Genomic DNA, 19,651 nt, shown 5'->3' on the forward strand with positions numbered 1-19,651 from the left:
TTGTCATTGTTTTGAGACAGGGTCTCCGGCCTCCCCTTGTCATCCAGGCTGGAGTGCAGTGGCATGATCACAGCTCACTGCAGCTTCAACCTCCCAGGCTCAAGCAGTCCTCCCACCTCAGCCACCTGTGTAGCTGGAACTACAGGCTTGCGCCACCACGCCCAGCTAATTTTTAATTTTTTTGTACATGTAGGATCTTGCTATGTTGCCCAGGCTGGCCTCCAATGATTCTCCCACTTCAGCCTCCCAAAGTGCTGGAGTTACAGGCATGGGCCACTGCGCTCGGCCTGGCGGAAGCTTTTAAACCTCTATTGGGCTGGGCATGATGGCTCATGCCTGTAATCCCAGCACTTTGGGAGGCCGAGGTGGGCGGATCACCTGAGGTCTGGAGTTCGAGACCAGCCTGGCTAACATGGTGAAACCTCATCTTTACTAAAAATATACAAATTAGCCAGGCGTGGTGGCATGCGCCTATAATCCCAGTTACTTGGGAGGCCGAGGTATGAGAATAGCTTGAACCGGGGAGGCAGAGGTTGCAGTGAGCCGAGATTTCACCACTGCACTCCAGCCTGGGTGACAGAGCAAGACTCAGTCTCAAAACAAACAAACAAAAAACCTCTGTTGACCTGGCATTCAGCATTTACTTTCACCATGCCAGGGAGCCCTGTGAAGAAAGGCAGGCAGCTGCGGCGGACCTGGTCGGTGCCTGGGCCTTTTTCTCTGGTGTGGTTCTGTTGCTCACTGACCCACTAGGGAAGAAACAGTTTTCTGGCACCTGCTGTCCATATCCTTCGCCCACATGGAGGGGTTGGCCGACAGCAGAAGGATCTTGGAGGAGAGATCACAAAGAACAGCCCCTGCTGGCCGGGCGCGGTGGCTCACACCTGTAATCCCAGCACTTTGGGAGGCCGAGGCGGGTAGATCACAAGGTCAGGAGATCGCGATCATCCTGGCTAACACGGTGAAACCCCGTCTCCACTAAAAATACAAAAAAATTAGCTGGGCGTGGTGGCGGGCACCTGTCGTCCCAGCTACTTAGGAGGCTAAGGCAGGAGAATGGCATGAACCCAGGAGGCAGAGTTTGCAGTGAGCCGAGATTGCACTACTACACTCCAGCCTGGGCGACAGAGCGAGACTTCGTCTCAAAAAAAAAAACAAAAAAAAAAAACAGCCCCTGTCTTCTCTGATCCCCTGTTGGTTCCCAGCCTGCATGTGACAACCGGGGAAGGTGCCGTGCTCCAAAGTCTGGCATGTGAGTCTGGCTGCCTGGTTCCAGCCCCATCTCGTGTCTGCCCCTGACTGGGCGGACTTGGGTCAGGCAGGTGGTCCTTCCTGGGCCCGTTTCCTGGTCCCTGCGTTGGGGAATGGCCTGAGGTTCCGGGGGAACCTTTTGCAGCTCAGACACCTAGATTCAGCTTGCTGGGGACGGGGGGTTGTAAATGTCCCCTGAAGCCTGTGGCAGCCGGGCAGGCAGAACCTCCATTTCTCACCTAACATGCATGAGTGTGCCCTTGGGGACACAGCAATGACCAAGGCAGATGGGCGTCCCTTCCCTGGTGGCATGGACATTCAAGGTAAAGCTCTCTATATTAGATTTCTTCTCACCCTTTGTCAGATGGTAGTAAGTGTTATGGGGAAACGAAGGCAGGGGAGGAGGGGGCTGGGTGGAGCGGCTGCTGTGGGGAGAGAGACCTGCAGGAGGTGGGGATGCTGTGTGACTTGAGAGAGCAGCTTGCCCTCTCTGGGCTCCTGCCTGTGTGTGCTGGGGGAACGATGGCGCCCACTGCCCCTGGTGCTGTCTTTGCCACATCATTCCTTGGGGCCTTCTGCCCACCAGCTGCTCAGACCGTAGCTGTGCTCTTCCCGTGCAGGTATTGACTCTGAGTCCTCATACAGCCTGTTATGATGCGCATTTTATAGATCAGTAGACTGAGACCTGGGCAGGCCCTCTGACTACAGACTGAGCTCATTACTGCACACAGCGTGCTGCCAGTACATGCTGGGCTCTGGGGTGCTGGAGCCGCAGGTCCTGGTCCCATCAATACAATCCAAAGTGAGCTGGCTCTGATGAGGAAGAGGCCAAGATGCCCCACTCAGGGAAGTCTTCCTGGGAGAGGTGGTAGCCAGGCAGACCTGGGAGTAGGAGGAGGTAGGGCTGGGCTTTGTAGACACCACACTTGGCGGGACAGAGGCCTGCTAGGGAGAGGGCCTGTGTCCTTGCCACCAGCCCATCTTCCACGCCATGTCCCCCTGCACTCTTTGAAGGGAGATGGTCTCTTTTGGGGCTAAGCTGGGGTCCTGGAGCCAGAAGAGAACTGAGATTTGCTGTGGGGGGTTGGGAGCTGTTCCATTTTTAGTGGCTGCTACAGGAAGAGCAGCCGAGTGTTTCCCCTTGTCCCTACAGAAGGCTGGAGTGTAACTGTCCTTGGGAACTGGGTCAGCTGATAGCAGGGCTGGGGGTGGGGGTGGGGATCCTGAATCCTCCAGCAGACGTCCTCATTGCCCCTGATCTGGGTGGCCAGTGCCTGTGCTGGACACGGTCCTCAGTCATCGGAGCCCACTGAGTCTCCCCCTGACCCTGCAGAGAATTTCAAAGAGGCGAAGTTATTTCCAGTGGCCTCACAAAGGCTATCTGGCTTAGGAGCCATTACCTGAAGCCAGAATTTCTGAGTTCCAAGTCCCAGCTCCATCACGGAACTTGGCCCAAGGCCCTTAACCCCTCTGGGCCTCAGTTTCCTTATCTTTGAAATGGGGATCTTAGAGATGCCTACCTGTCAAGGGACTTGTGAGGCGCAACGGGACCACACGCAGGGCCTGGCCAGAGTGCCGTAGTTTCTTCGGTTGCCATGATGGGACGGTGAAACTGCTCACACTCTTCTTTCTGCCTTGAAGATTGTAGACCTGGCTGCGTGTTCATCTCCCTTTTTGCCTTTGCTTGAGGCAGTTTATGGCATGGCTGTGTTATTCACGTCGCCAGGTCTCCTCCTGGTGGACGTTGAGGCCATTTTCATTTTTTTACTCTTAAAAACGACAGGGCAGTGCGCATCTTCGCATCTCTGGGGTGGGTCAGGTCTCTGACCTCTTTGCCAGTGTGACTTATTACCCCTTTCTTTCTTTGTTTTTCTTTTTGAGACAGTGTCTTGCTCTGTCGCCAGGCTGGAATGCAGTGGTGTGATCATAGATCATAGCTCACTGCAACCTCCAGCTCCTGGCTCAAATGATCCTCCCACTTCAGCCGATATTAATCCGTTTTCATGCTGCTGATAAAGACGTATTTGAGACCGGGCAATTTACAAAAGAAAGAGGTTTAATGGAGTTATAGTTCCACACAGCTGGGCTGGGGAAGCCCCACAATCATGGCAGAAGGCAAGGAGGAGCAAGTCACATCTTATACAGATGGCAGCCGGCAAAGAGAGTGAGAGAGCTTCTGCAGGGAAACTCCCGTTTTTAAAACCATCAGATCTCGTGAGACTTATTCTCTATCACGAGAATAGCACGGGAAAGACCCACCCCCATGATTCATTGATCTCCCACTGGGTCCCTGCCACAACACAAGGGAATTATGGGAGCTACAAGATGAGATTTGGGTGGGGACACAGAGCCAGACCATATCAGCCTCCCAAGTAGCTGGAACTACAGGTGTGCGCCAACATGCCTGGCTAATTTTTTAAATTTCTGTAGAGACGGGGTCTCACTGTGTCACCCAGGCCGGTCTTGAACTCCTGGGCTCAAGTAATCCACCCTCCTCGGCCTCCCACAGTGCTGGATAATAGGCGTGAGCCACTGTGCCCAGCCATTTCCCCCTTATTTTTAGCATCACTACAGTAGCTGTGATCTCTGAGCTTTGGGGATATCCCCTCCCCAACATTTTACTCTGAAAATTCGAACATCTGGAAACATCAAGGCTTTGTACAGTGGATACCTGTGTACTCGGCAGCCACCTTCCGTGATGAACATGCCTTATATTTGCTTTGTCCTCAATCTGTGATTCGGGACTGGATTTCTCTGGTTTCCTGGTGGGACCCACACTGCTTGTCAATTACTTATTTTGTTCTCCTTCATCCCAGTCTTGCTGTGACTTTCAGATACCCCCGGGTCTTATATACACTCAGGGTTATACCCAGAAAACATTTCTCCTGGGGGATTTGTCTCTAGGTAGGGGGCCCTCTTGAATAGTCAGGGGGAGAAAGAAAGACTCAAGACCAGCTCTGAGGAGGCGGCAGGGGTGCCCCTTCCCTCTACCTTGTGGGCTCCTTGGGGAAGAAGGACAAGTGAGTGCCATGAGAAATACCCCTGGGGATTTTGTGGAGCTGGAATGTGCTGGTGGACCATGAATCCACAAGGACTTGGGCATCGAACTCCCTTGACTGGGACCCACAGCAAGGGAGGCTCTGCAGCATCACCTTAATCAAATGGACTCACCCTCTCTGGGTGATGTATCCTGGTGCTTCCTCTTCTGTTCATCAGTCAATCAACAAATAAATGGCTGGGCGTGGAGGCACATGCCTGTAATCCTAGAAACTTTGGTCATTGGTTATGTCTACCTGTTTATTTTTGGGGGAGGGGGATTCATAATATGTCATGACGTATATTAACAGTTTGCAAAGTGCCACATGGGAATGTAATCTTCAGGATCTGGAAAGAGGCTCAGTCTATTCAGTCTATAGGAACCCCCACCTCCCCCAAGACCCTTGTCATGAGAACGAATCTCTCACTCCCCAATTCCTAGAGTGACGATGATTGGGTCATTATTTTCTTTTTTATTTTATTTTATTTTATTTTATTTATTTATTTTTTTTTTGAGATGGAGTCTTCTCTGTCTCCCAGGCTGGAGTGCAGTGGCGCGATCTCGGCTCACTACAACCTCCGCCTCCCGGGTTCAAGCAATTATCCTGCCTCAGCCTCCTGAGTAGCTGAGACTACAGGCATGTGCCACCATGCCAGGCTAATTTTTTGTATTTTTAGTAGAGACAGGGTTTCACCATGTTAGTGAGGTTGGTCTGAATCTCCTGACCTTGTGATCTGCCCACCTCTGCCTCCCAAAGTGCTAGGATTACAGGCGTGAGCTACTGCGCCCAGCCTGGGTCATTACTTTCATTCAACAAAGCATTTCTCCCTGCAGTCCATGCGCACCCTGCCCACAGCTCTTTCTCATTTTCAGCATCTCTCTTCCCTTTCTAGAACATGCCGAGTTTTTGCACTGCAAGTCCAAAAAGTTTACAGACTTTGATGAAGTCCGGCAGGAGATTGAAGCAGAGACCGACAGGGTCACGGGGACCAACAAAGGCATCTCCCCAGTGCCCATCAACCTTCGAGTCTACTCGCCACACGGTAGGCAGCACGGGTGGGGACCCATCACTGACCGTTTCTGGTCATTCATGGACAGTGCTATGGGTGAGCCTGTGTACTTCCACTCATGGGTATCATGTGCCCATTCACAAACAGTTGATATTCACACGCACATAGCCCCTTGATCTGTATCTTCCCACTTGTGCTAGGTATGTAGTACCCAGACCTCTGTCTCAGCTTGAAGAAAGAGCATGCCAAGAAGTTGTTTGGAGTGGTGGGGGATTGCAGCCATTTCCCCCTTTTACCAAGGGCAGCCACCACTTGGCTCAAGGCAGCCAGATCTGCTGGTGCCTCAAGAGAGGCCAGAACCAGTCTTCTGTAAAATATCCTGGGTTTTTTTTTTTTTTTTTTTTTGAGACAGAGTCTTGCTCTGTTGCCCAGTCTGGGGTTCAGTGGTGTGATCTCTGCTCGCTGCAACCTCCGCCTCCCAGGTTCAAGCAATTATTGTGCCTCAGCCGCCCAAGTAGCTGGGATTACAGGCATGCACCACTACACCCAGCTAATTTTTTTTTTTTTTTTTTTTGAGATGGAGTCTCGCTCTGTCGCCCAGACTGGAGTACGGTGGTGTGATCTCAGCTCACTGCAGTCTCTGCCTCCCAGGTTCAAGCTATTCTCCTGCCTCAGCCTCCCAAGTAGCTAGGACTAGAGGCAACTGCCACCACACCTGGCAAATTTTTTGTATTTTTAGTAGAGATGGGATTTCACCATATTGGCCAGGCTTGTCTCAAACTCCCGACCTTGTGATCTGCCCACCTTGGCCTCCCAAAATGCTGAGATTACAGACGTGAGCCGCCGTGCCCGGCCAAAATTTTTTTTTTTTTTTTTTTTTTGAGACAGAGTCTCGCTCTGTTGCCCAGGCTGGAGTGTAGTGGCGCAATCTCCACTCAATGCAACCTTCACCTCCCAGGTTCAAGCAATTCTCTGGCCTCAGCCTCCCGAGTAGCTGGGATTACAGGTGTGTACCACCCTGCCTGGCTAATTTTTTTTTTATTTTTTATTTTTTTTATTTTTAGTAGAGACAGGGTTTCACCATGTTGCACAGGCTGGTCTCGAACTCCTGAGCTCAGGCAATCCACCCACCTCGGACTCCCAAAGTGCTAGGATTACAGGCGTGAGCCACCACGCCCAGCCCATTCAGCTACTTTTTTGTATTTTTAGTAGAGATGGGGTTTCACCATGTTGGCCAGGCTGGTCTCGAACTCCTAACCTCAGGTGATCGCCTGCATCCGCCTCCCAAAGTGCTGGGATTACAGGCTTTAGCCACCTTGCCCAGCCAAATATCCTGATTTTAAAACTCTGCATTCAAACAGCAGCCCGGGGCCATAGACATCCTCTGGCCCAGAGGCACAGATTGCTACCACGATGGGTTCCTTGCGATAAGTTTTAAATTTGTTTTTCAATAAATGACACCTGCATGTGGCTCAGAATTCAAAAATTACAGAAAGGTATATCGCAAAAACCTACCTTGTCAACCAGTTTTGCACACATATTTTAGGTTCTTCAGATGACAATGCAAACATGAGCTGGGTGTGGTTTCACACACCTGTCATTCAAGCTGCCTGAAAGGCTGAGTCAGGAGGGTCACTTGGGCCCAGGAAGTCGAGGTTGCAGTGAGCTATGATCACATCTGTGAATAGCTACTGCACTTCACCTGGGTAACATAGCAAGACCCTCTATCTTAAAAAAAATGTGTAAGCAAAAAACATGTAAGCAATTGTGATTGTATCTATGTATATGTTGTGTATGTGTTTATCACTCCTTTTCCTTAAATTGTTAGCATAACATAAAAATCACTTATGCTTTTTTTGAGATGGAGTTTCACTCTTATTGCCCAGGCTGGAGTGCAATGGCGCAATCTCGGCTTACCGCAACCTCCACCTCCCGGGTTCAAGTGATTCTCCTGCCTCAGCCCCCTGAGTAGCTGGGATTACAGGCATGCGCCACCTCACCCGGCTAATTTTGTATTTTTAGTAGAGACGGGGTTTCTCCGTGTTGGTTAGGCTGGTCTCGAACTCCCGACCTCAGGTGATCGCCTGCCTTGGCCTCCCAAAGTGCTGGCATTACAGGTGTGAGCCATTGCGTTGGCCTATGCTTTTTTTTTTTTTTTTTTTTTGTATGCCTCTCAGAATGTTTCTTTATTCTTTTTTTTTTTTTTTTTTTTTTTTTGAGACAGGGTTTAACACTGTTGGCCAAGTTGGAGTACAGCGGTGAGATCTTGGCTCACTTCTTCTCCTGGGCTCAGGCGATCCTCCCGCCTTAGTCTCCTGAGTAGTTAGGACAACAGATGCACACCATCATGCCAGGCTAATTTTTTATATTTTTGGTAGAGGTAGGGTTTCGCCATCTTGCCCAGGCTGGTTTCGAACTCCTGAGCTCAAGTGATCTACCCAACATGGCCTCCCAAAGTGCTGGGATTACAGGCATGAGTCACCGCGCCTGGCCTCATCCATTTGTCTTTTGTTTTTGTTTTTTTGAGACAGTCTTGCTCTGTCGCCCAGGCTGGAGTGCGGTGGTATGATCTCAGTTCACTGCAACCTCCACCTTCTGGGTTCAAGTGATTCTCATGCCTCAGCCTCCCGAGTAGCTGGGAGTACAAGTGTGTGCTACCACGCCCAGCTGATTTTTGTATACTTAGTACAGATGGGGTTTTGCCATGTTGGCTAGGCTGGTCTAGAACTCCTGGCCTCAAGTGATCCACCCACCTCGGCCTCCCAAAGTGCTGGGATTGCAGATGTGAGCCACCGCACCCAGCCTCATCTGTTTGTCTGTAATGGTTCTTTGGTATTGGCTGAATGGATGGGCTGAAATTTATTCAGTCATTTAGATCTATTCCAGTCTGAACTGTCCTGATTTAGAACTGCGTCATTGAAATGGAGTAGGTAGAAGGTATCTGTAGGATAGGATCCTAGAAGGGGAGTTACTGGATCAAAGGTGTGGTTCAGGCGGAGTGTCAGGCGACATCCTCAAGTCTGAGCCCCGCGCAGGAACTTTGGTAGTCAGCTGGGTGGCTGCGGGCCTGTTTGTGCCTCCCCTCTCCTGGCTCTGAATGCCTTTCCTTCTGGTTTCCCTCCCAGTGTTGAACTTGACCCTCATCGACCTCCCGGGTATCACCAAGGTGCCTGTGGGCGACCAGCCTCCAGACATCGAGTACCAGATCAAGGACATGATCCTGCAGTTCATCAGCCGGGAGAGCAGCCTCATTCTGGCCGTTACGCCCGCCAACATGGACCTGGCCAACTCCGACGCCCTCAAGCTGGCCAAGGAAGTCGATCCCCAAGGTAACCCTGAGCCTAGGGCAGTCCCCTCTTCCAGGTGCCTCTGAGCATGGGACGTGCCCAGCATCCTTGGTTCCAAGTCACTGGCGTTCTCTTTAATCCATGGCCGCTGTAGGAAAAGGCCTCCTGGAACACGGCACTTCCTCCGAGAACCAGCAGTGCTGGTGGGCATCCCCTGGGAAGTCACTGTGTGGCAGTTGGACGGTCCTCCTTGGACATGGCAGTGCCCATGTTGCCAGAGTGGGAAGCTAGCCTAGGGCTGAAGGAAGGGCCCAGCGCTCCATCGCCCAGATGCGATCTTAGGTCCCATCTAGCTGTTGCTCTGCTCCCTGAGACATGGTCCCCTCTTAGAACGGGAACTTCAGTCCTAACCCAGATAGCTGATGTGAGGACTGTTGAACGTTTGGGTTGTTTCTGATCTTTGCATGGTGAGATCGTCTATTTCCCTTCGAGTTGACACCCCTGGGCCCCTCTAGTCAGATCCTTCTACTGAACCCTCACTGCAGAATGTGAGCAGGAAGGGGCCCCAGGGAGGGCACAGCTGTGGCCCCCTTGATGCCCAAATTGGCACCCACCAGAGATCTTCACTCTGGCTTCCATCTGTCCCCAGTGTCTCATGCACATGCCACACATATAACACACACAGCTAGCACAGAGCCAGGCCCTCAGCCCCTGGGGGAGCAGTTGATCTGCAGAGGTGAGACTTTGCTAGAAAGACATCCTTGACTCTGGAATGACTTGTGGAGAGGTGGAATTGGATGGGATGGTTTCCAGAGTGGAATTTTAGCCATTCAGGCAAGAGGTAGCCCTGGAAACAGTCGTGTCAAACTCAAATGTTCCCTTGGGACTTTGCCGGCACTTGGAAAGTCCAGCATCAAAATCTGGCCCAGGAATCACGTTTACGTGAGGTTTCCCAAAGCCTGCAGCGGCAGAGGTTGTCCTTAATAACACAAATGACAATAACGGCCAGCATTTGTTGAGTATTTGCCGTGTGCCAGGCTCACCCTTATGACCACCCTGTGAGATCAGGGCTGTGACCATCTTCATTCGACATGTCGGAAACTGGGGTCCAGGCCTGTGACGTTCTGGCTTTCCCAGGTAATGTGACCTGGAAGTTTCAGGGCCAACTGGACCCCAGGTGGCTTGCAGCTGCCAGCTGATGCTCTTTCCTGGTGGCAGCCTCTGACCTCTGACCTCTGGGCTCTTTCAGGCCTACGGACCATCGGTGTCATCACCAAGCTTGACCTGATGGACGAGGGCACCGACGCCAGGGACGTCTTGGAGAACAAGTTGCTCCCGTTGAGAAGAGGTGTGGCTTTGGGAGTGCTGGGGAAGCAGGAGGATGGGTGGGGTCCTTATCATTACTGAAACCCCAGCACCTGTTCCCTGCCTGCCTGGAAGTCATTGCTTCTCCATTTCACCGTAACTCCTTCTTTCTTTTCCCTTTGAGCTATGTATCTTTTTCTTCTGATTTGTATGCATTCGTTTTTCAAGTGCACAATTAACACCTGCTGGTTTCTGAAACATTAGAAAACAAGTGTATAGAAAGAGGAAACTAAACTCACCCGCAGCCACACTTCCCCCAGACAGCCACTGGTGAATCTGCAGCTCCCAGCTCCCCAGGGTTTATAACTTTAATTAATTTTTCATTACTTTCTATTATGAGCCTTCCCTTCCCTTTTCCTTTTCCTTTTCCTTTCCTTTTCCTTTTTGTTTTTTGAGACGGAGTTTTTGCTCTTGTCATCCAAGCTATAGTACAGTGGCACAATCTTGGCTCACTGCAACCTCCGCCTCCCAGGTTCAACTGATTCTCCTGCCCCAGCTTCCTGAGTAGCTGGGATTACAAGTGCGCACCACCACGCCCAGCTAGTTTTTGTATTTTTACTAGAGACGGGGTTTCACTGTGTTGGCCAAGCTGGTCTCAAACTCCTGACTTCAGGTGATCCACTTGCCTTGGCCTCCCAAAGTGCTGGGATTACAGCCATGAGCCACCGCACCCGGCCTATTATGAGCATTTTCAAACATTCCCAAAAGTGTGGGAAAAAGTTCAAAGAGTCCTCGTGGATGGCTTCCCCAGCTTCGGTGGTTACTAATATCTGGCTAATAGTGATTCCCCCAAATATCCTCACCTGCTATTATTATTTTCTTCCTGGAAGATTTTATTTTTTCATTTTATTTATTTATTTATGAGACGGAGTCTCTGTTGCCCAGGCTGGAGTGCAATGGTGCAGTCTGGGCTCACTGCAACCTCCACCTCCCCGGTTCATGCCATTCTCCTGCCTCAGCCTCCCAAGTAGCTGGGATTACAGGTGCCAGCCACCATGCCTGGCTAATTTTTGTATTTTTAATTGAGACAGGGTTTCACCATGTTGGCCAGGCTGGTCTCGAACTGCTGACCTCGTGATCCACCCGCCTCGGCCTCCCAAAGTGCTGGGATTACAGGTGTGAGCCACCGCACCCGGCCATCTTCCTGGAAGATTTTAACACAAATCCTAGGCACTGGCTGGGCGAGGTGGCTCACGCCTGTAATCCCAGTGCTTTGGGAGGCTGAGGCAGGAGGATGCCTTGAGGCTGGGAGTTCAAGACTAGCCTGAGCAACATATCAAGTCCCTGTCTCTACTAAAGATTTAAAAGTTAGCTGGGCATGGTGGCGTACACCTATAGTCCCACCTACTTAAGAGGCTGAGGTGGGAAGATTGCTTGAGCCCAGGAGTTCGAAGCTGCAGTGAGCTATGATCACACCACTACACTCTAGCCTGCACAACAGAGCAAGATCTTGCCTCTAAAAAAAAAAAAAAAATTCTATAAATCCTAGGCATTGTAGCATTTTACACATAAATACCCACATTTCTTTTCAGATACTTCCCCTTGCCATCCCGTTTGTTTTTTTCTATACCATTCATTTGTGGAAGAAACCAGACCACATCCCACATTTGGGATTTGGCCAATTATTGTTCTCTGTTAGCTGGTAATTAGGTCAGGTTCAGGTTCAAGTTCAGGTACAGATCTTCTGATAGGAGTAACCTAAGTATTTTTTATTTTATTTTAAAAATATTTTAAATATTTTGGGTTGGGCATGGTGGCTCACACCTGTAATCCCAGCACTTTGGGAGGCCAAGGCAGGCGGATCACAAGGTCAGGAGATCAGGACCATCCTTGCTAACACAGTGACACGTTGTCTGTACTAAAAATACAAAAAATTAGCCAGGCGTGGTGGCACACACTTGTAGTCCCAGCTACTCGGGAGGCTGAGGCAGGAGAACCACTTGAACCCAGGAGGTGGAGGTTGCAGTGAGCCGAGATTGTGCCACTTCACTCCAGCCTGGGCGACAGAGCAAGGGTCTGTCTCAAAAAAAAAAAAAAAATTTCAAGCATTTTATTTTATCGGAGCAGCAGTTTTAGGTTCATAGCCAAACTGAGAGGGAGATACAGAGATTTCCTATCAGCCCTGTAGCCCACAAATCTATAACCTCCCTCACTTTCAACGTGCCCAGCAGAGCGGTGCATTTGTTAGAACTGATGAGCCTACGTTGACCCATTGTCACCACCCCACCCCACATCCATGGTTTACATCAGGGTTCACTCTTGCTGTTAGAAGCTTTTTTCTTTCTTTCTTTCTTTCTTTTTTTTTTTTTTTATTTGATGATGTCTTATTCTGTCACCTAGGCTGGAGTGCACTGGGACAATCATAGCTCACTGTAGCCTTAAACTCCCAGGCTCAAGTGATTCTCCGAGCTCAGCCTCCCAAGTATTTGGGATTACAGGCATGTGCGATTGCTCCTGGCTAGGTTTTATTTTGTTTTGTTTTATTTTTTTAAGACAGAGTTTCATTCTTGTTGCCCAGGCTGGAGTGCAGGGGCACAATCTCAGCTGACTGCAACCTCTGCCTCCTGAGTAGCTGGGATTACAGGCATGAGCCACCACACACAGCTAATTTTTGTGTTTTTAGTAGAGATGGGGTTTCACCATGTTGGCTAGGCTGGTCTTGAACACCTGACCTCATGTGATCCACACGCCTTGGCCTCCCAAAATGCTGGGATTAAAGGCATGAGCCACTGTGCCCAGCCTTCTTTTGTGTTTTTTTAAAGCCATTCCTGCCCTCTGGCATCTACTCTAAGCTGCGGACACCTCCTGCCTTTCCCTTCATGCTTAGCCACAGTCATTTAGAGCATTTCTTTTACTCCTGGGTTTTCCACCTCGATGTCTGAGATAGATGTGGGGAAAAGTTCAGACCTTGGTTGCCACCATCCCCCAGCACTGCTGAGACACTGAGTGGTGAGGCGACCCCGGATCCCAGGGGAATGCTGTCAGGGCTAAATTCAAAACCCTGTTTAGCTGTGAAGATCCGGGGCTGAGAAGCAAATCTGTGGCTGGCTGAGGTTTGGGGAGGATTTGCTGGTGCTAGAGAGGAAAGCAGACCCTACCCAACCCCACACCCTACTACAGCCACCCCGACCCGGCTGCCCTTGGACACTGTTAGGCCTCCACCTTGGATCCTAAGGGCCTTTGGGGTCTGTGGGCACTAGCCAGGCTGAGGATTTGGTGATATGGGCCTCTTCCCCTTCCTCCTGACTCACTGATGTCCACGGCTGCCCTTCTCTGCCTTCCTTCCTGTTTCTAAGAACGAAGGCGCTTCCACTCTCAGCTCACTTGTAGGCCTGCTCCCGTTTTGTGACCTCAGGCTTCAGAAGCCCTCCCACTGGACCCTTTTTCCTGGCGTACTAATGACTCACAACTCCTCCTCCTTTACGGGAACCCAGGCTAGGCGTGGTGGCTCATGCCTATAACCCCAGGATTTTGGAAAGCACAGTTGGGAGGATGGCTTGAGGCCCAGAGTTTGAGACCAGCCTGAGCAACACAGCAAGACCCCATCTCTCTCTTAAAAAATTATCCAGGCTGGGCACAGTGGCTCACGCCTGTAATCCCAGCACTTTGGGAGACCAAGGCGGGTGGATCAAACCCCAGCTCTACTAAAAATAGAATTAGCTGGGTGTGTTGGTGCATGCCTGTAATCCCAGCTACTCGAGAGGCTGAGACATGAGAATCGCTTGAACCCGGGAGGCGGAGGTTGTAGTGAGCTGAGATTGCACCACTGTACTCCAGCCTGGGTGACAGAGTGAGACTCTGTCTTTAAAAAAAAAAAAAAAAAAAAAATCTGTGTGTGATGGTGCACATGCCTGTACTCCCAGCTACTCAGGAGGCTGAGTCCGGAGGATGGCTTGAGCCCAGGAGTTCAAAGCTGTAGTAAGCTATGATTGTGCCACTGCAATGCAGAATGGGCAACAGAGCGAGACTCCATCTCTTAATTAAGTAAATCAACCCAAATCCAAGCCAGATGCTTTTCACTGGCCCCTGCTGTTTCCTTCTTTGTGCTGTCACACAGGTGATGGTGACTTTGGCTTCACAGGGATCTAGGTTCAGATCTTGGGTCTCCTACTGTGACCTCACCTTGGCATGTCTCCGTTTCCCTCCTCCCTCTTGGATCCAAGAGAGATCTGGCGAGGATGAAGAGCAGTCACATCCCACAAGACCCTACAGGATAGATGACAGGCACCTCTCCCTTGCTTCTCAAGAGAAGCATGCACAACCCCACTACAAAGAAAATGGAGCATAGGCCAGGCGCTGTGGCTCATGCCTGTAATTCCAGCACTTTGGGAGGCCATGGCGGGCAGATCATGAGGTCAGGAGTTCGAAACCAGCATGGCCAACATGGTGAAACCCCGTCTCTACTAAAAAAACAAAAATTAGCCAGGCGTGGTGATGCACGCCTGTAATCCCAGATGCTCAGGAGGTGGAGGTTGCAGTGAGCTGAGATTGCACCACTGCACTTCAGCCTGGGCAGCAAGAGTGAAACTCTGTCTCAAAACAAAAAACCCCACAAAACAAAAACCTAGCCAGCAGTGCAATGGTAGGCATTCCACTTGGATTCTTTGCAACAGTGTGTATTGAATTATCCAGCTTTTCTCCCCCATATACTGAAGCGTTAACTTTCAGTTCTACCTCCTTCTCGGTGTAGTTTTGGACTTTCTTTTCGGTTCCATTGATCTCTCTGGACATGAATACCCTGATGTACCCAACTGTTTAAAATATACTCGTTTGATAGTGGATTTTAGCTCTTCCCTATTGCTCTTGTTTTTAAGATGTTATTTCTTTTTTTTCTTGTGAGACAAGGCCTCACTCTGTTGCCCAGGCTGGAGTGCAGTGGGGTGATTACAGCTTGCTGCAACCTCGAACTCCCAGGCTCAGGTGATCCTCCCATCTCAGCCTCCCAGGTAGCTGGGACTATACACATGTGCTACCACGCCTCGCTAATTTTTGTATATTTTTGTAGAGATGGGGTTTTGCCATGTTACCCAGGCTGGTCTGGAACTCTTGGGCTCAAGCGTTCCACCCGCCTCGGCCTCCCAAAGTGTTGGAATTACAGGTATGAGCCACCGCACCTGGCCTTGAGATTTTTTTCTTTTTCTTTTTCTCTTTCTTTTTATTCAGTCTTGATCTGTCACCCAGGCTGGAGCGTAGTTGCATGATCTTGGCTCGCTGCAACCTCTGCCTGCAGGGTTCAAGCGGTTCTCCTGCCTCAGCCTCCCAAGTACCTGGGACTATAGTCACGTGCCACCATGCACAGCTAATTTTTTGTATTTTTAGTAGAGGCGGGGTTTCACCATGCTGGCCAGGGTGGCCTTGAGCTCCTTACCTCGTGATCTACCCACCTCAGCCTCCCAAAGTGATGGGATTACAGGCGTGAGCCACCGCTCCCGGCCGAGATTTTTTTCTCACCTATCTTTGAATCTCAGCTTGTAGATTTCATCTGCCCCAAAGCTTTTTTCTGTCCCTGCGCACACAGGCTGGATGTGATCTCTCCTTCCTCCAAATACTTAATGTTGCTCTTCGCAGCTGCCATGTGCATTCGCACCCTCTGTGTTGTTTCTGAGTAACATGTTATGACATCTGTGAGTGCCTCGTGGGACAGGATCCATCTCTATACTTGAATCTTGCCCATCCCCTTGCCAGGTCCACTTGGCTCACCTAGCTTTGCCCCTGACCTGACTGCCTCTCCCCACAGGCTACATTGGCGTGGTGAACCGCAGCCAGAAGGATATTGAAGGCAAGAAGGACATCCGTGCAGCACTGGCAGCTGAGAGGAAGTTCTTCCTCTCCCACCCGGCCTACCGGCACATGGCCGACCGCATGGGCACGCCACATCTGCAGAAGACGCTGAATCAGGTACTGCAAGGGTTTGCACGTAGTGTGCAGTGGCATAGGCTGTGCACTGCACAACAGCTGCAATCCTCACTGGCACTTGTTTCAGGCTAGAGCAGCACTTGTTTTAGCAAAATGGGTTCAGTCCACATTTAGCCTAGGAGTTTGAGACCAGTCTGGGCAACATATGGAGACCCCATCTCTAGGAAAAATAGAAAAAATTAGCTAAGCATGGTGGCACATGCCTGTAGTCCCAGGTACTCAGGAGGCTGAGGCAGGAGGATCACTTGAGCCTGGAAAATCAAGGCTTCAGTGAGCCATGTTCATGCCACTGCACTCCAGCCTGGGCAATAGAGTGAGACCCTGTTTCAAAAACTTAAATAACTAAATAAAAGAAATGTACTTGATTCAGGGTCTGGTGAAGAGCAGATGTTCAGTGACTTGGTGCTGCTACTATTACAACCATCACTGTTATTATTACCAAAATTTTAATTACCATTGTAATTATTCAGTCATTTACCTAGAAGACTGTATGCATTGCCTGGGGTTGGTGACAGGGGGTTAATAACTCTTTTTTATTTATTATTATTATTATTTTTTTTTTTTTTTTTAATTTTTTGGAGACACAGTCTCACTCTGTCACCTAGGCTAGAGTGCAGTGGCATGATCTTGGCTCACTGCAACCTCCACGTCCCAGGTTCGAGTGATTCTCCTGCCTCAGCTTCCTGAGTAGCTGGGATTACAGGCGTGCGCCACCACATCTGGCTAATTTTTGTATTTTTAGTAGAGATGGAGTTTCACCATGTTGGCCAGGCTGGTCTCAAATTCCTGAGCTCGAGTGATCCGCCTGTGTCAGCCTCCTGAAGTGCTGAGATTACAAGCATGAGCCACCATGCCTGGCTTATCGTTCTCTTCTTATAAGTAATAGATTCACATGGTGCATAAAGAGAAATGGAATAAAAGCTATACAGTGGGCCCGTGTGTGGTAGCAGGGGCAAGACGTTCCTCCTCGCTGTTTTCTAGCACCTTCCAGGATGGCAGCAGGGCCTCAGCAGCACTCCAGGAGTCATCTTTTCATGCACATATCAGGGGGACACAGTGTCCACACGAGAGTAGGTTCCTGTCCTTGTAGAAGGCATAATTCTAATGGGGGAGACTGACACCCAACAAACCGCCAGATAAATGCACGATCAAGAATCCAGTAGGGGTGCGGGGGCCGGGAAAAGAGCCACCCAGAGAAGGCAGCTCAGGAGAGCAAAGAGGGAAGTCAGTGTCTAGAGGGAGGGGCCCTCCAGGAGAGGAAGCTGGGGTCTGCTTACAAACGGGAGTAGGGAGAGGAAGGGAAGTAAAACTCCGCAGCTGGCTGGGGCCTCCTGAGAGCCAGCAGTGAAAAGTCCAGCAGGCCTCCAGGGAGCCTGGAGGGGGCTCAGCCTCCTTCCACGTGAGGTGCTTCCCAGAGCAACAGTGCCCCTTCCTCTCCGTTTGCTCATGACTTAAGTACCCTAGTATCCTGTCACAGACCAAGGGAAGGCCAGCGTAGCTCCCTGCCTTTCTAGGCAGCCCACATAGACGGGGGTCGATGGCCAGGGCTGCAGGGCAGGGACCCCTGGTCATAGAGGTCTTTGGGTTACCCCACTTGCTCCATGCCATAGATGTGAGGTTCCTTCATGCCTCTTTTCTAGCTCGCCAGACACTTTGTATTTATTTTTTATTTTTTTGATGATTTTTTTTTTTTTTTTTTTTTTTTTTTGAGATAGAGCCTCACTCTGTTGCCCGGGCTGGAGTGCAGTGGCATGATCTCAGCTCACTCCAGCCTCCACCTCCCAGGTTCAAGTGATTCTCATGCCTCAGCCTCCCAAGTAGCTGGGATTACAGGCGTGCGCCACCACACTCAACTAACTTTTGTATTTTTAGCAGAGACAGTGTTTCACCATGTTGGCCAGGCTTGTCTCCATCTCCTAATCTCAGGTGATCCGCCCGCCTTAGCCTCCCAAAGTGCTGGGATTACAGGCGTGAGCCACTGTACCCATCCTGGCCTTCCCCTCAACCCCAGACGGAGTCTCGCTCTATTGCCCAGGCTGGAGTACAGTGGCACAATCTCGGCTCACTGTAAGCTCCGTCTCCCGGGTTCACACCATTCTCCTGCCTCAGCCTCCCGAGTAGCTAGGACTATAGGCACCCTTCACCACACCCGGCTAATTTTTTTTTTTTTTTGTATTTTTAGTAGAGACGGGGTTTCACCGTGTTAGCTGGGATGGTCTCAATCTCTTGACCTCGTGATCTGCCTGCCTTGGCCTCCCAAAGTGCTGGAATTACAGTGTGAGCCACTGCCCCCGGCCCATGCCCAGCCTTTTTGATTTTTCAGACAAGGTCTTACTCTGTTGTCCAGGCTGGATTGCAGTGACACAAACATGGCTCATTGCATCCTCAGCCTCCTGTACTCAAGCGATCGTTTTGCCTTAGCCTCCTGAGTAGCTGGGACTACAGGCGTGTGCTGCCACACCTAGCTAATTTTTAAAACTTTTTTTATCTTTTGTAGAGAGAAGGTCTCACCATATTGCCTGGGCTGGTCTCAAACGCCTATCCTCTAGTGATCTGTCTCAACCTCCCCAAGTGCTAGGATTACAGGCGTGAGCCACTGCACCCTGCTTTCTCTGTTGTAGGACAGATGGCCAAACTCTGCTTTACACTTTGCAAGTATAGGCTGATTTTATGGCTTTGTTTTTCTTTTTCTTTTTTTTGAGACAGAGTCTTGCTCTGTCACCCAGGCTGGAGTGCCATCGTGTGATCTCGGCCCACTGCAACCTCTACCTCCCGAGTTCTTTCTCAGCCTCCCAAGTAGCTGAGACTACAGGCACCTACCACCACACCCAGATAATTTTTGTATTTTTTGGTAGAAACAGGGTTTCATTGTGTTGGCCAGGCTGGTCTCGATCTCTTGATCTTAAGTGATCCTTCTGCCTCAGTCTCCCAAAGTGCTGGGATTGCAGGTATGTGCCACCGTGCCTGGCCCACATTTGTCTATTTTGAATCTTCCTTGCTTCTCTCTGTAGATGCAGATGCAGCTGGGGAGCTCATCTTGAGTGCATTCTCCACCTTTTCAGGGGTGATCTTTCCATCTTAGTTTGTAGGGCCTGTCCCCATGTGTGTTCATTGGCCCTCGTTTCCGTGGTCTGGATGGACTGTCCTTGCAAGCTGTTGCTTGTCCTCCAAGGCGTGGATATGCCCAGTGCCTGATGTCGGCCCCGTGGGCTGTTTGTAGCCTCTTACACTCATGGGCGGCTCCGTGCCGTCTCCTTTCCCAGACATGAGTGTGTCTGTGGCTTGATTTATCTGTTGCTGTCTCTCAAGGCTGTGTGGTGTGGTGGCCGCATAGTGGCACCCTGGTGTTGGCCCTTGGTTGGGGGAGTGTGTCTGCCACTCCCTGGTATCCTGCCCATGCCACCCTTTCTGATCTCTGACCTCTCTCCTGCAGCAACTGACCAACCACATCCGGGAGTCGCTGCCGGCCCTACGTAGCAAACTACAGAGCCAGCTGCTGTCCCTGGAGAAGGAGGTGGAGGAGTACAAGAACTTTCGGCCCGACGACCCCACCCGCAAAACCAAAGCCCTGCTGCAGTATGTACCCCGGCACCCACCACCACCACCACCCTGGCCCCGCCTTCCATCAGCCACAGGGCCCCCTAGGCTGGGCACCACTCATCACTCGTCCACTCACTGATTCAGCAGACACTTGCTGCAAGCCTTCTGCGTGCCAGGCTCCATCCTAAGCATGGCATTCGCCCCAGTGGAGGGGACAGGTGTCCATCCCTGCCCCTGGAGTGCTC

General features: G+C 50.7%; 1 protein-coding gene across 19 annotated transcripts in view; it reads left to right on the top strand.

Moving 5' to 3' along the window:
- The window catches only part of DNM2 (dynamin 2), a 115,618-nt gene that overhangs the window by 49,667 nt on the left and 46,300 nt on the right, over positions 1-19,651 (top strand). For 18 of the 19 annotated variants that reach the window (XM_016935017.4, XM_063801177.1, XM_016935023.4 and 15 more), the window contains exons 3-7: positions 5,182-5,331; positions 8,424-8,627; positions 9,835-9,933; positions 15,688-15,848; positions 19,300-19,442. In XM_016935017.4, coding sequence (XP_016790506.1) covers positions 5,182-5,331; positions 8,424-8,627; positions 9,835-9,933; positions 15,688-15,848; positions 19,300-19,442 — 757 coding nt within the window. Of the gene's footprint in view, positions 1-1,472; positions 1,575-5,181; positions 5,332-8,423; positions 8,628-9,834; positions 9,934-15,687; positions 15,849-19,299; positions 19,443-19,651 lie in introns of those variants that run through there. The other variant, XM_016935024.3, reaches the window with a different exon arrangement.

This window comes from Pan troglodytes, chromosome 20 (genome assembly GCF_028858775.2).
Source record: "Pan troglodytes isolate AG18354 chromosome 20, NHGRI_mPanTro3-v2.0_pri, whole genome shotgun sequence".
Lineage (NCBI taxonomy): Eukaryota > Metazoa > Chordata > Mammalia > Primates > Hominidae > Pan > Pan troglodytes.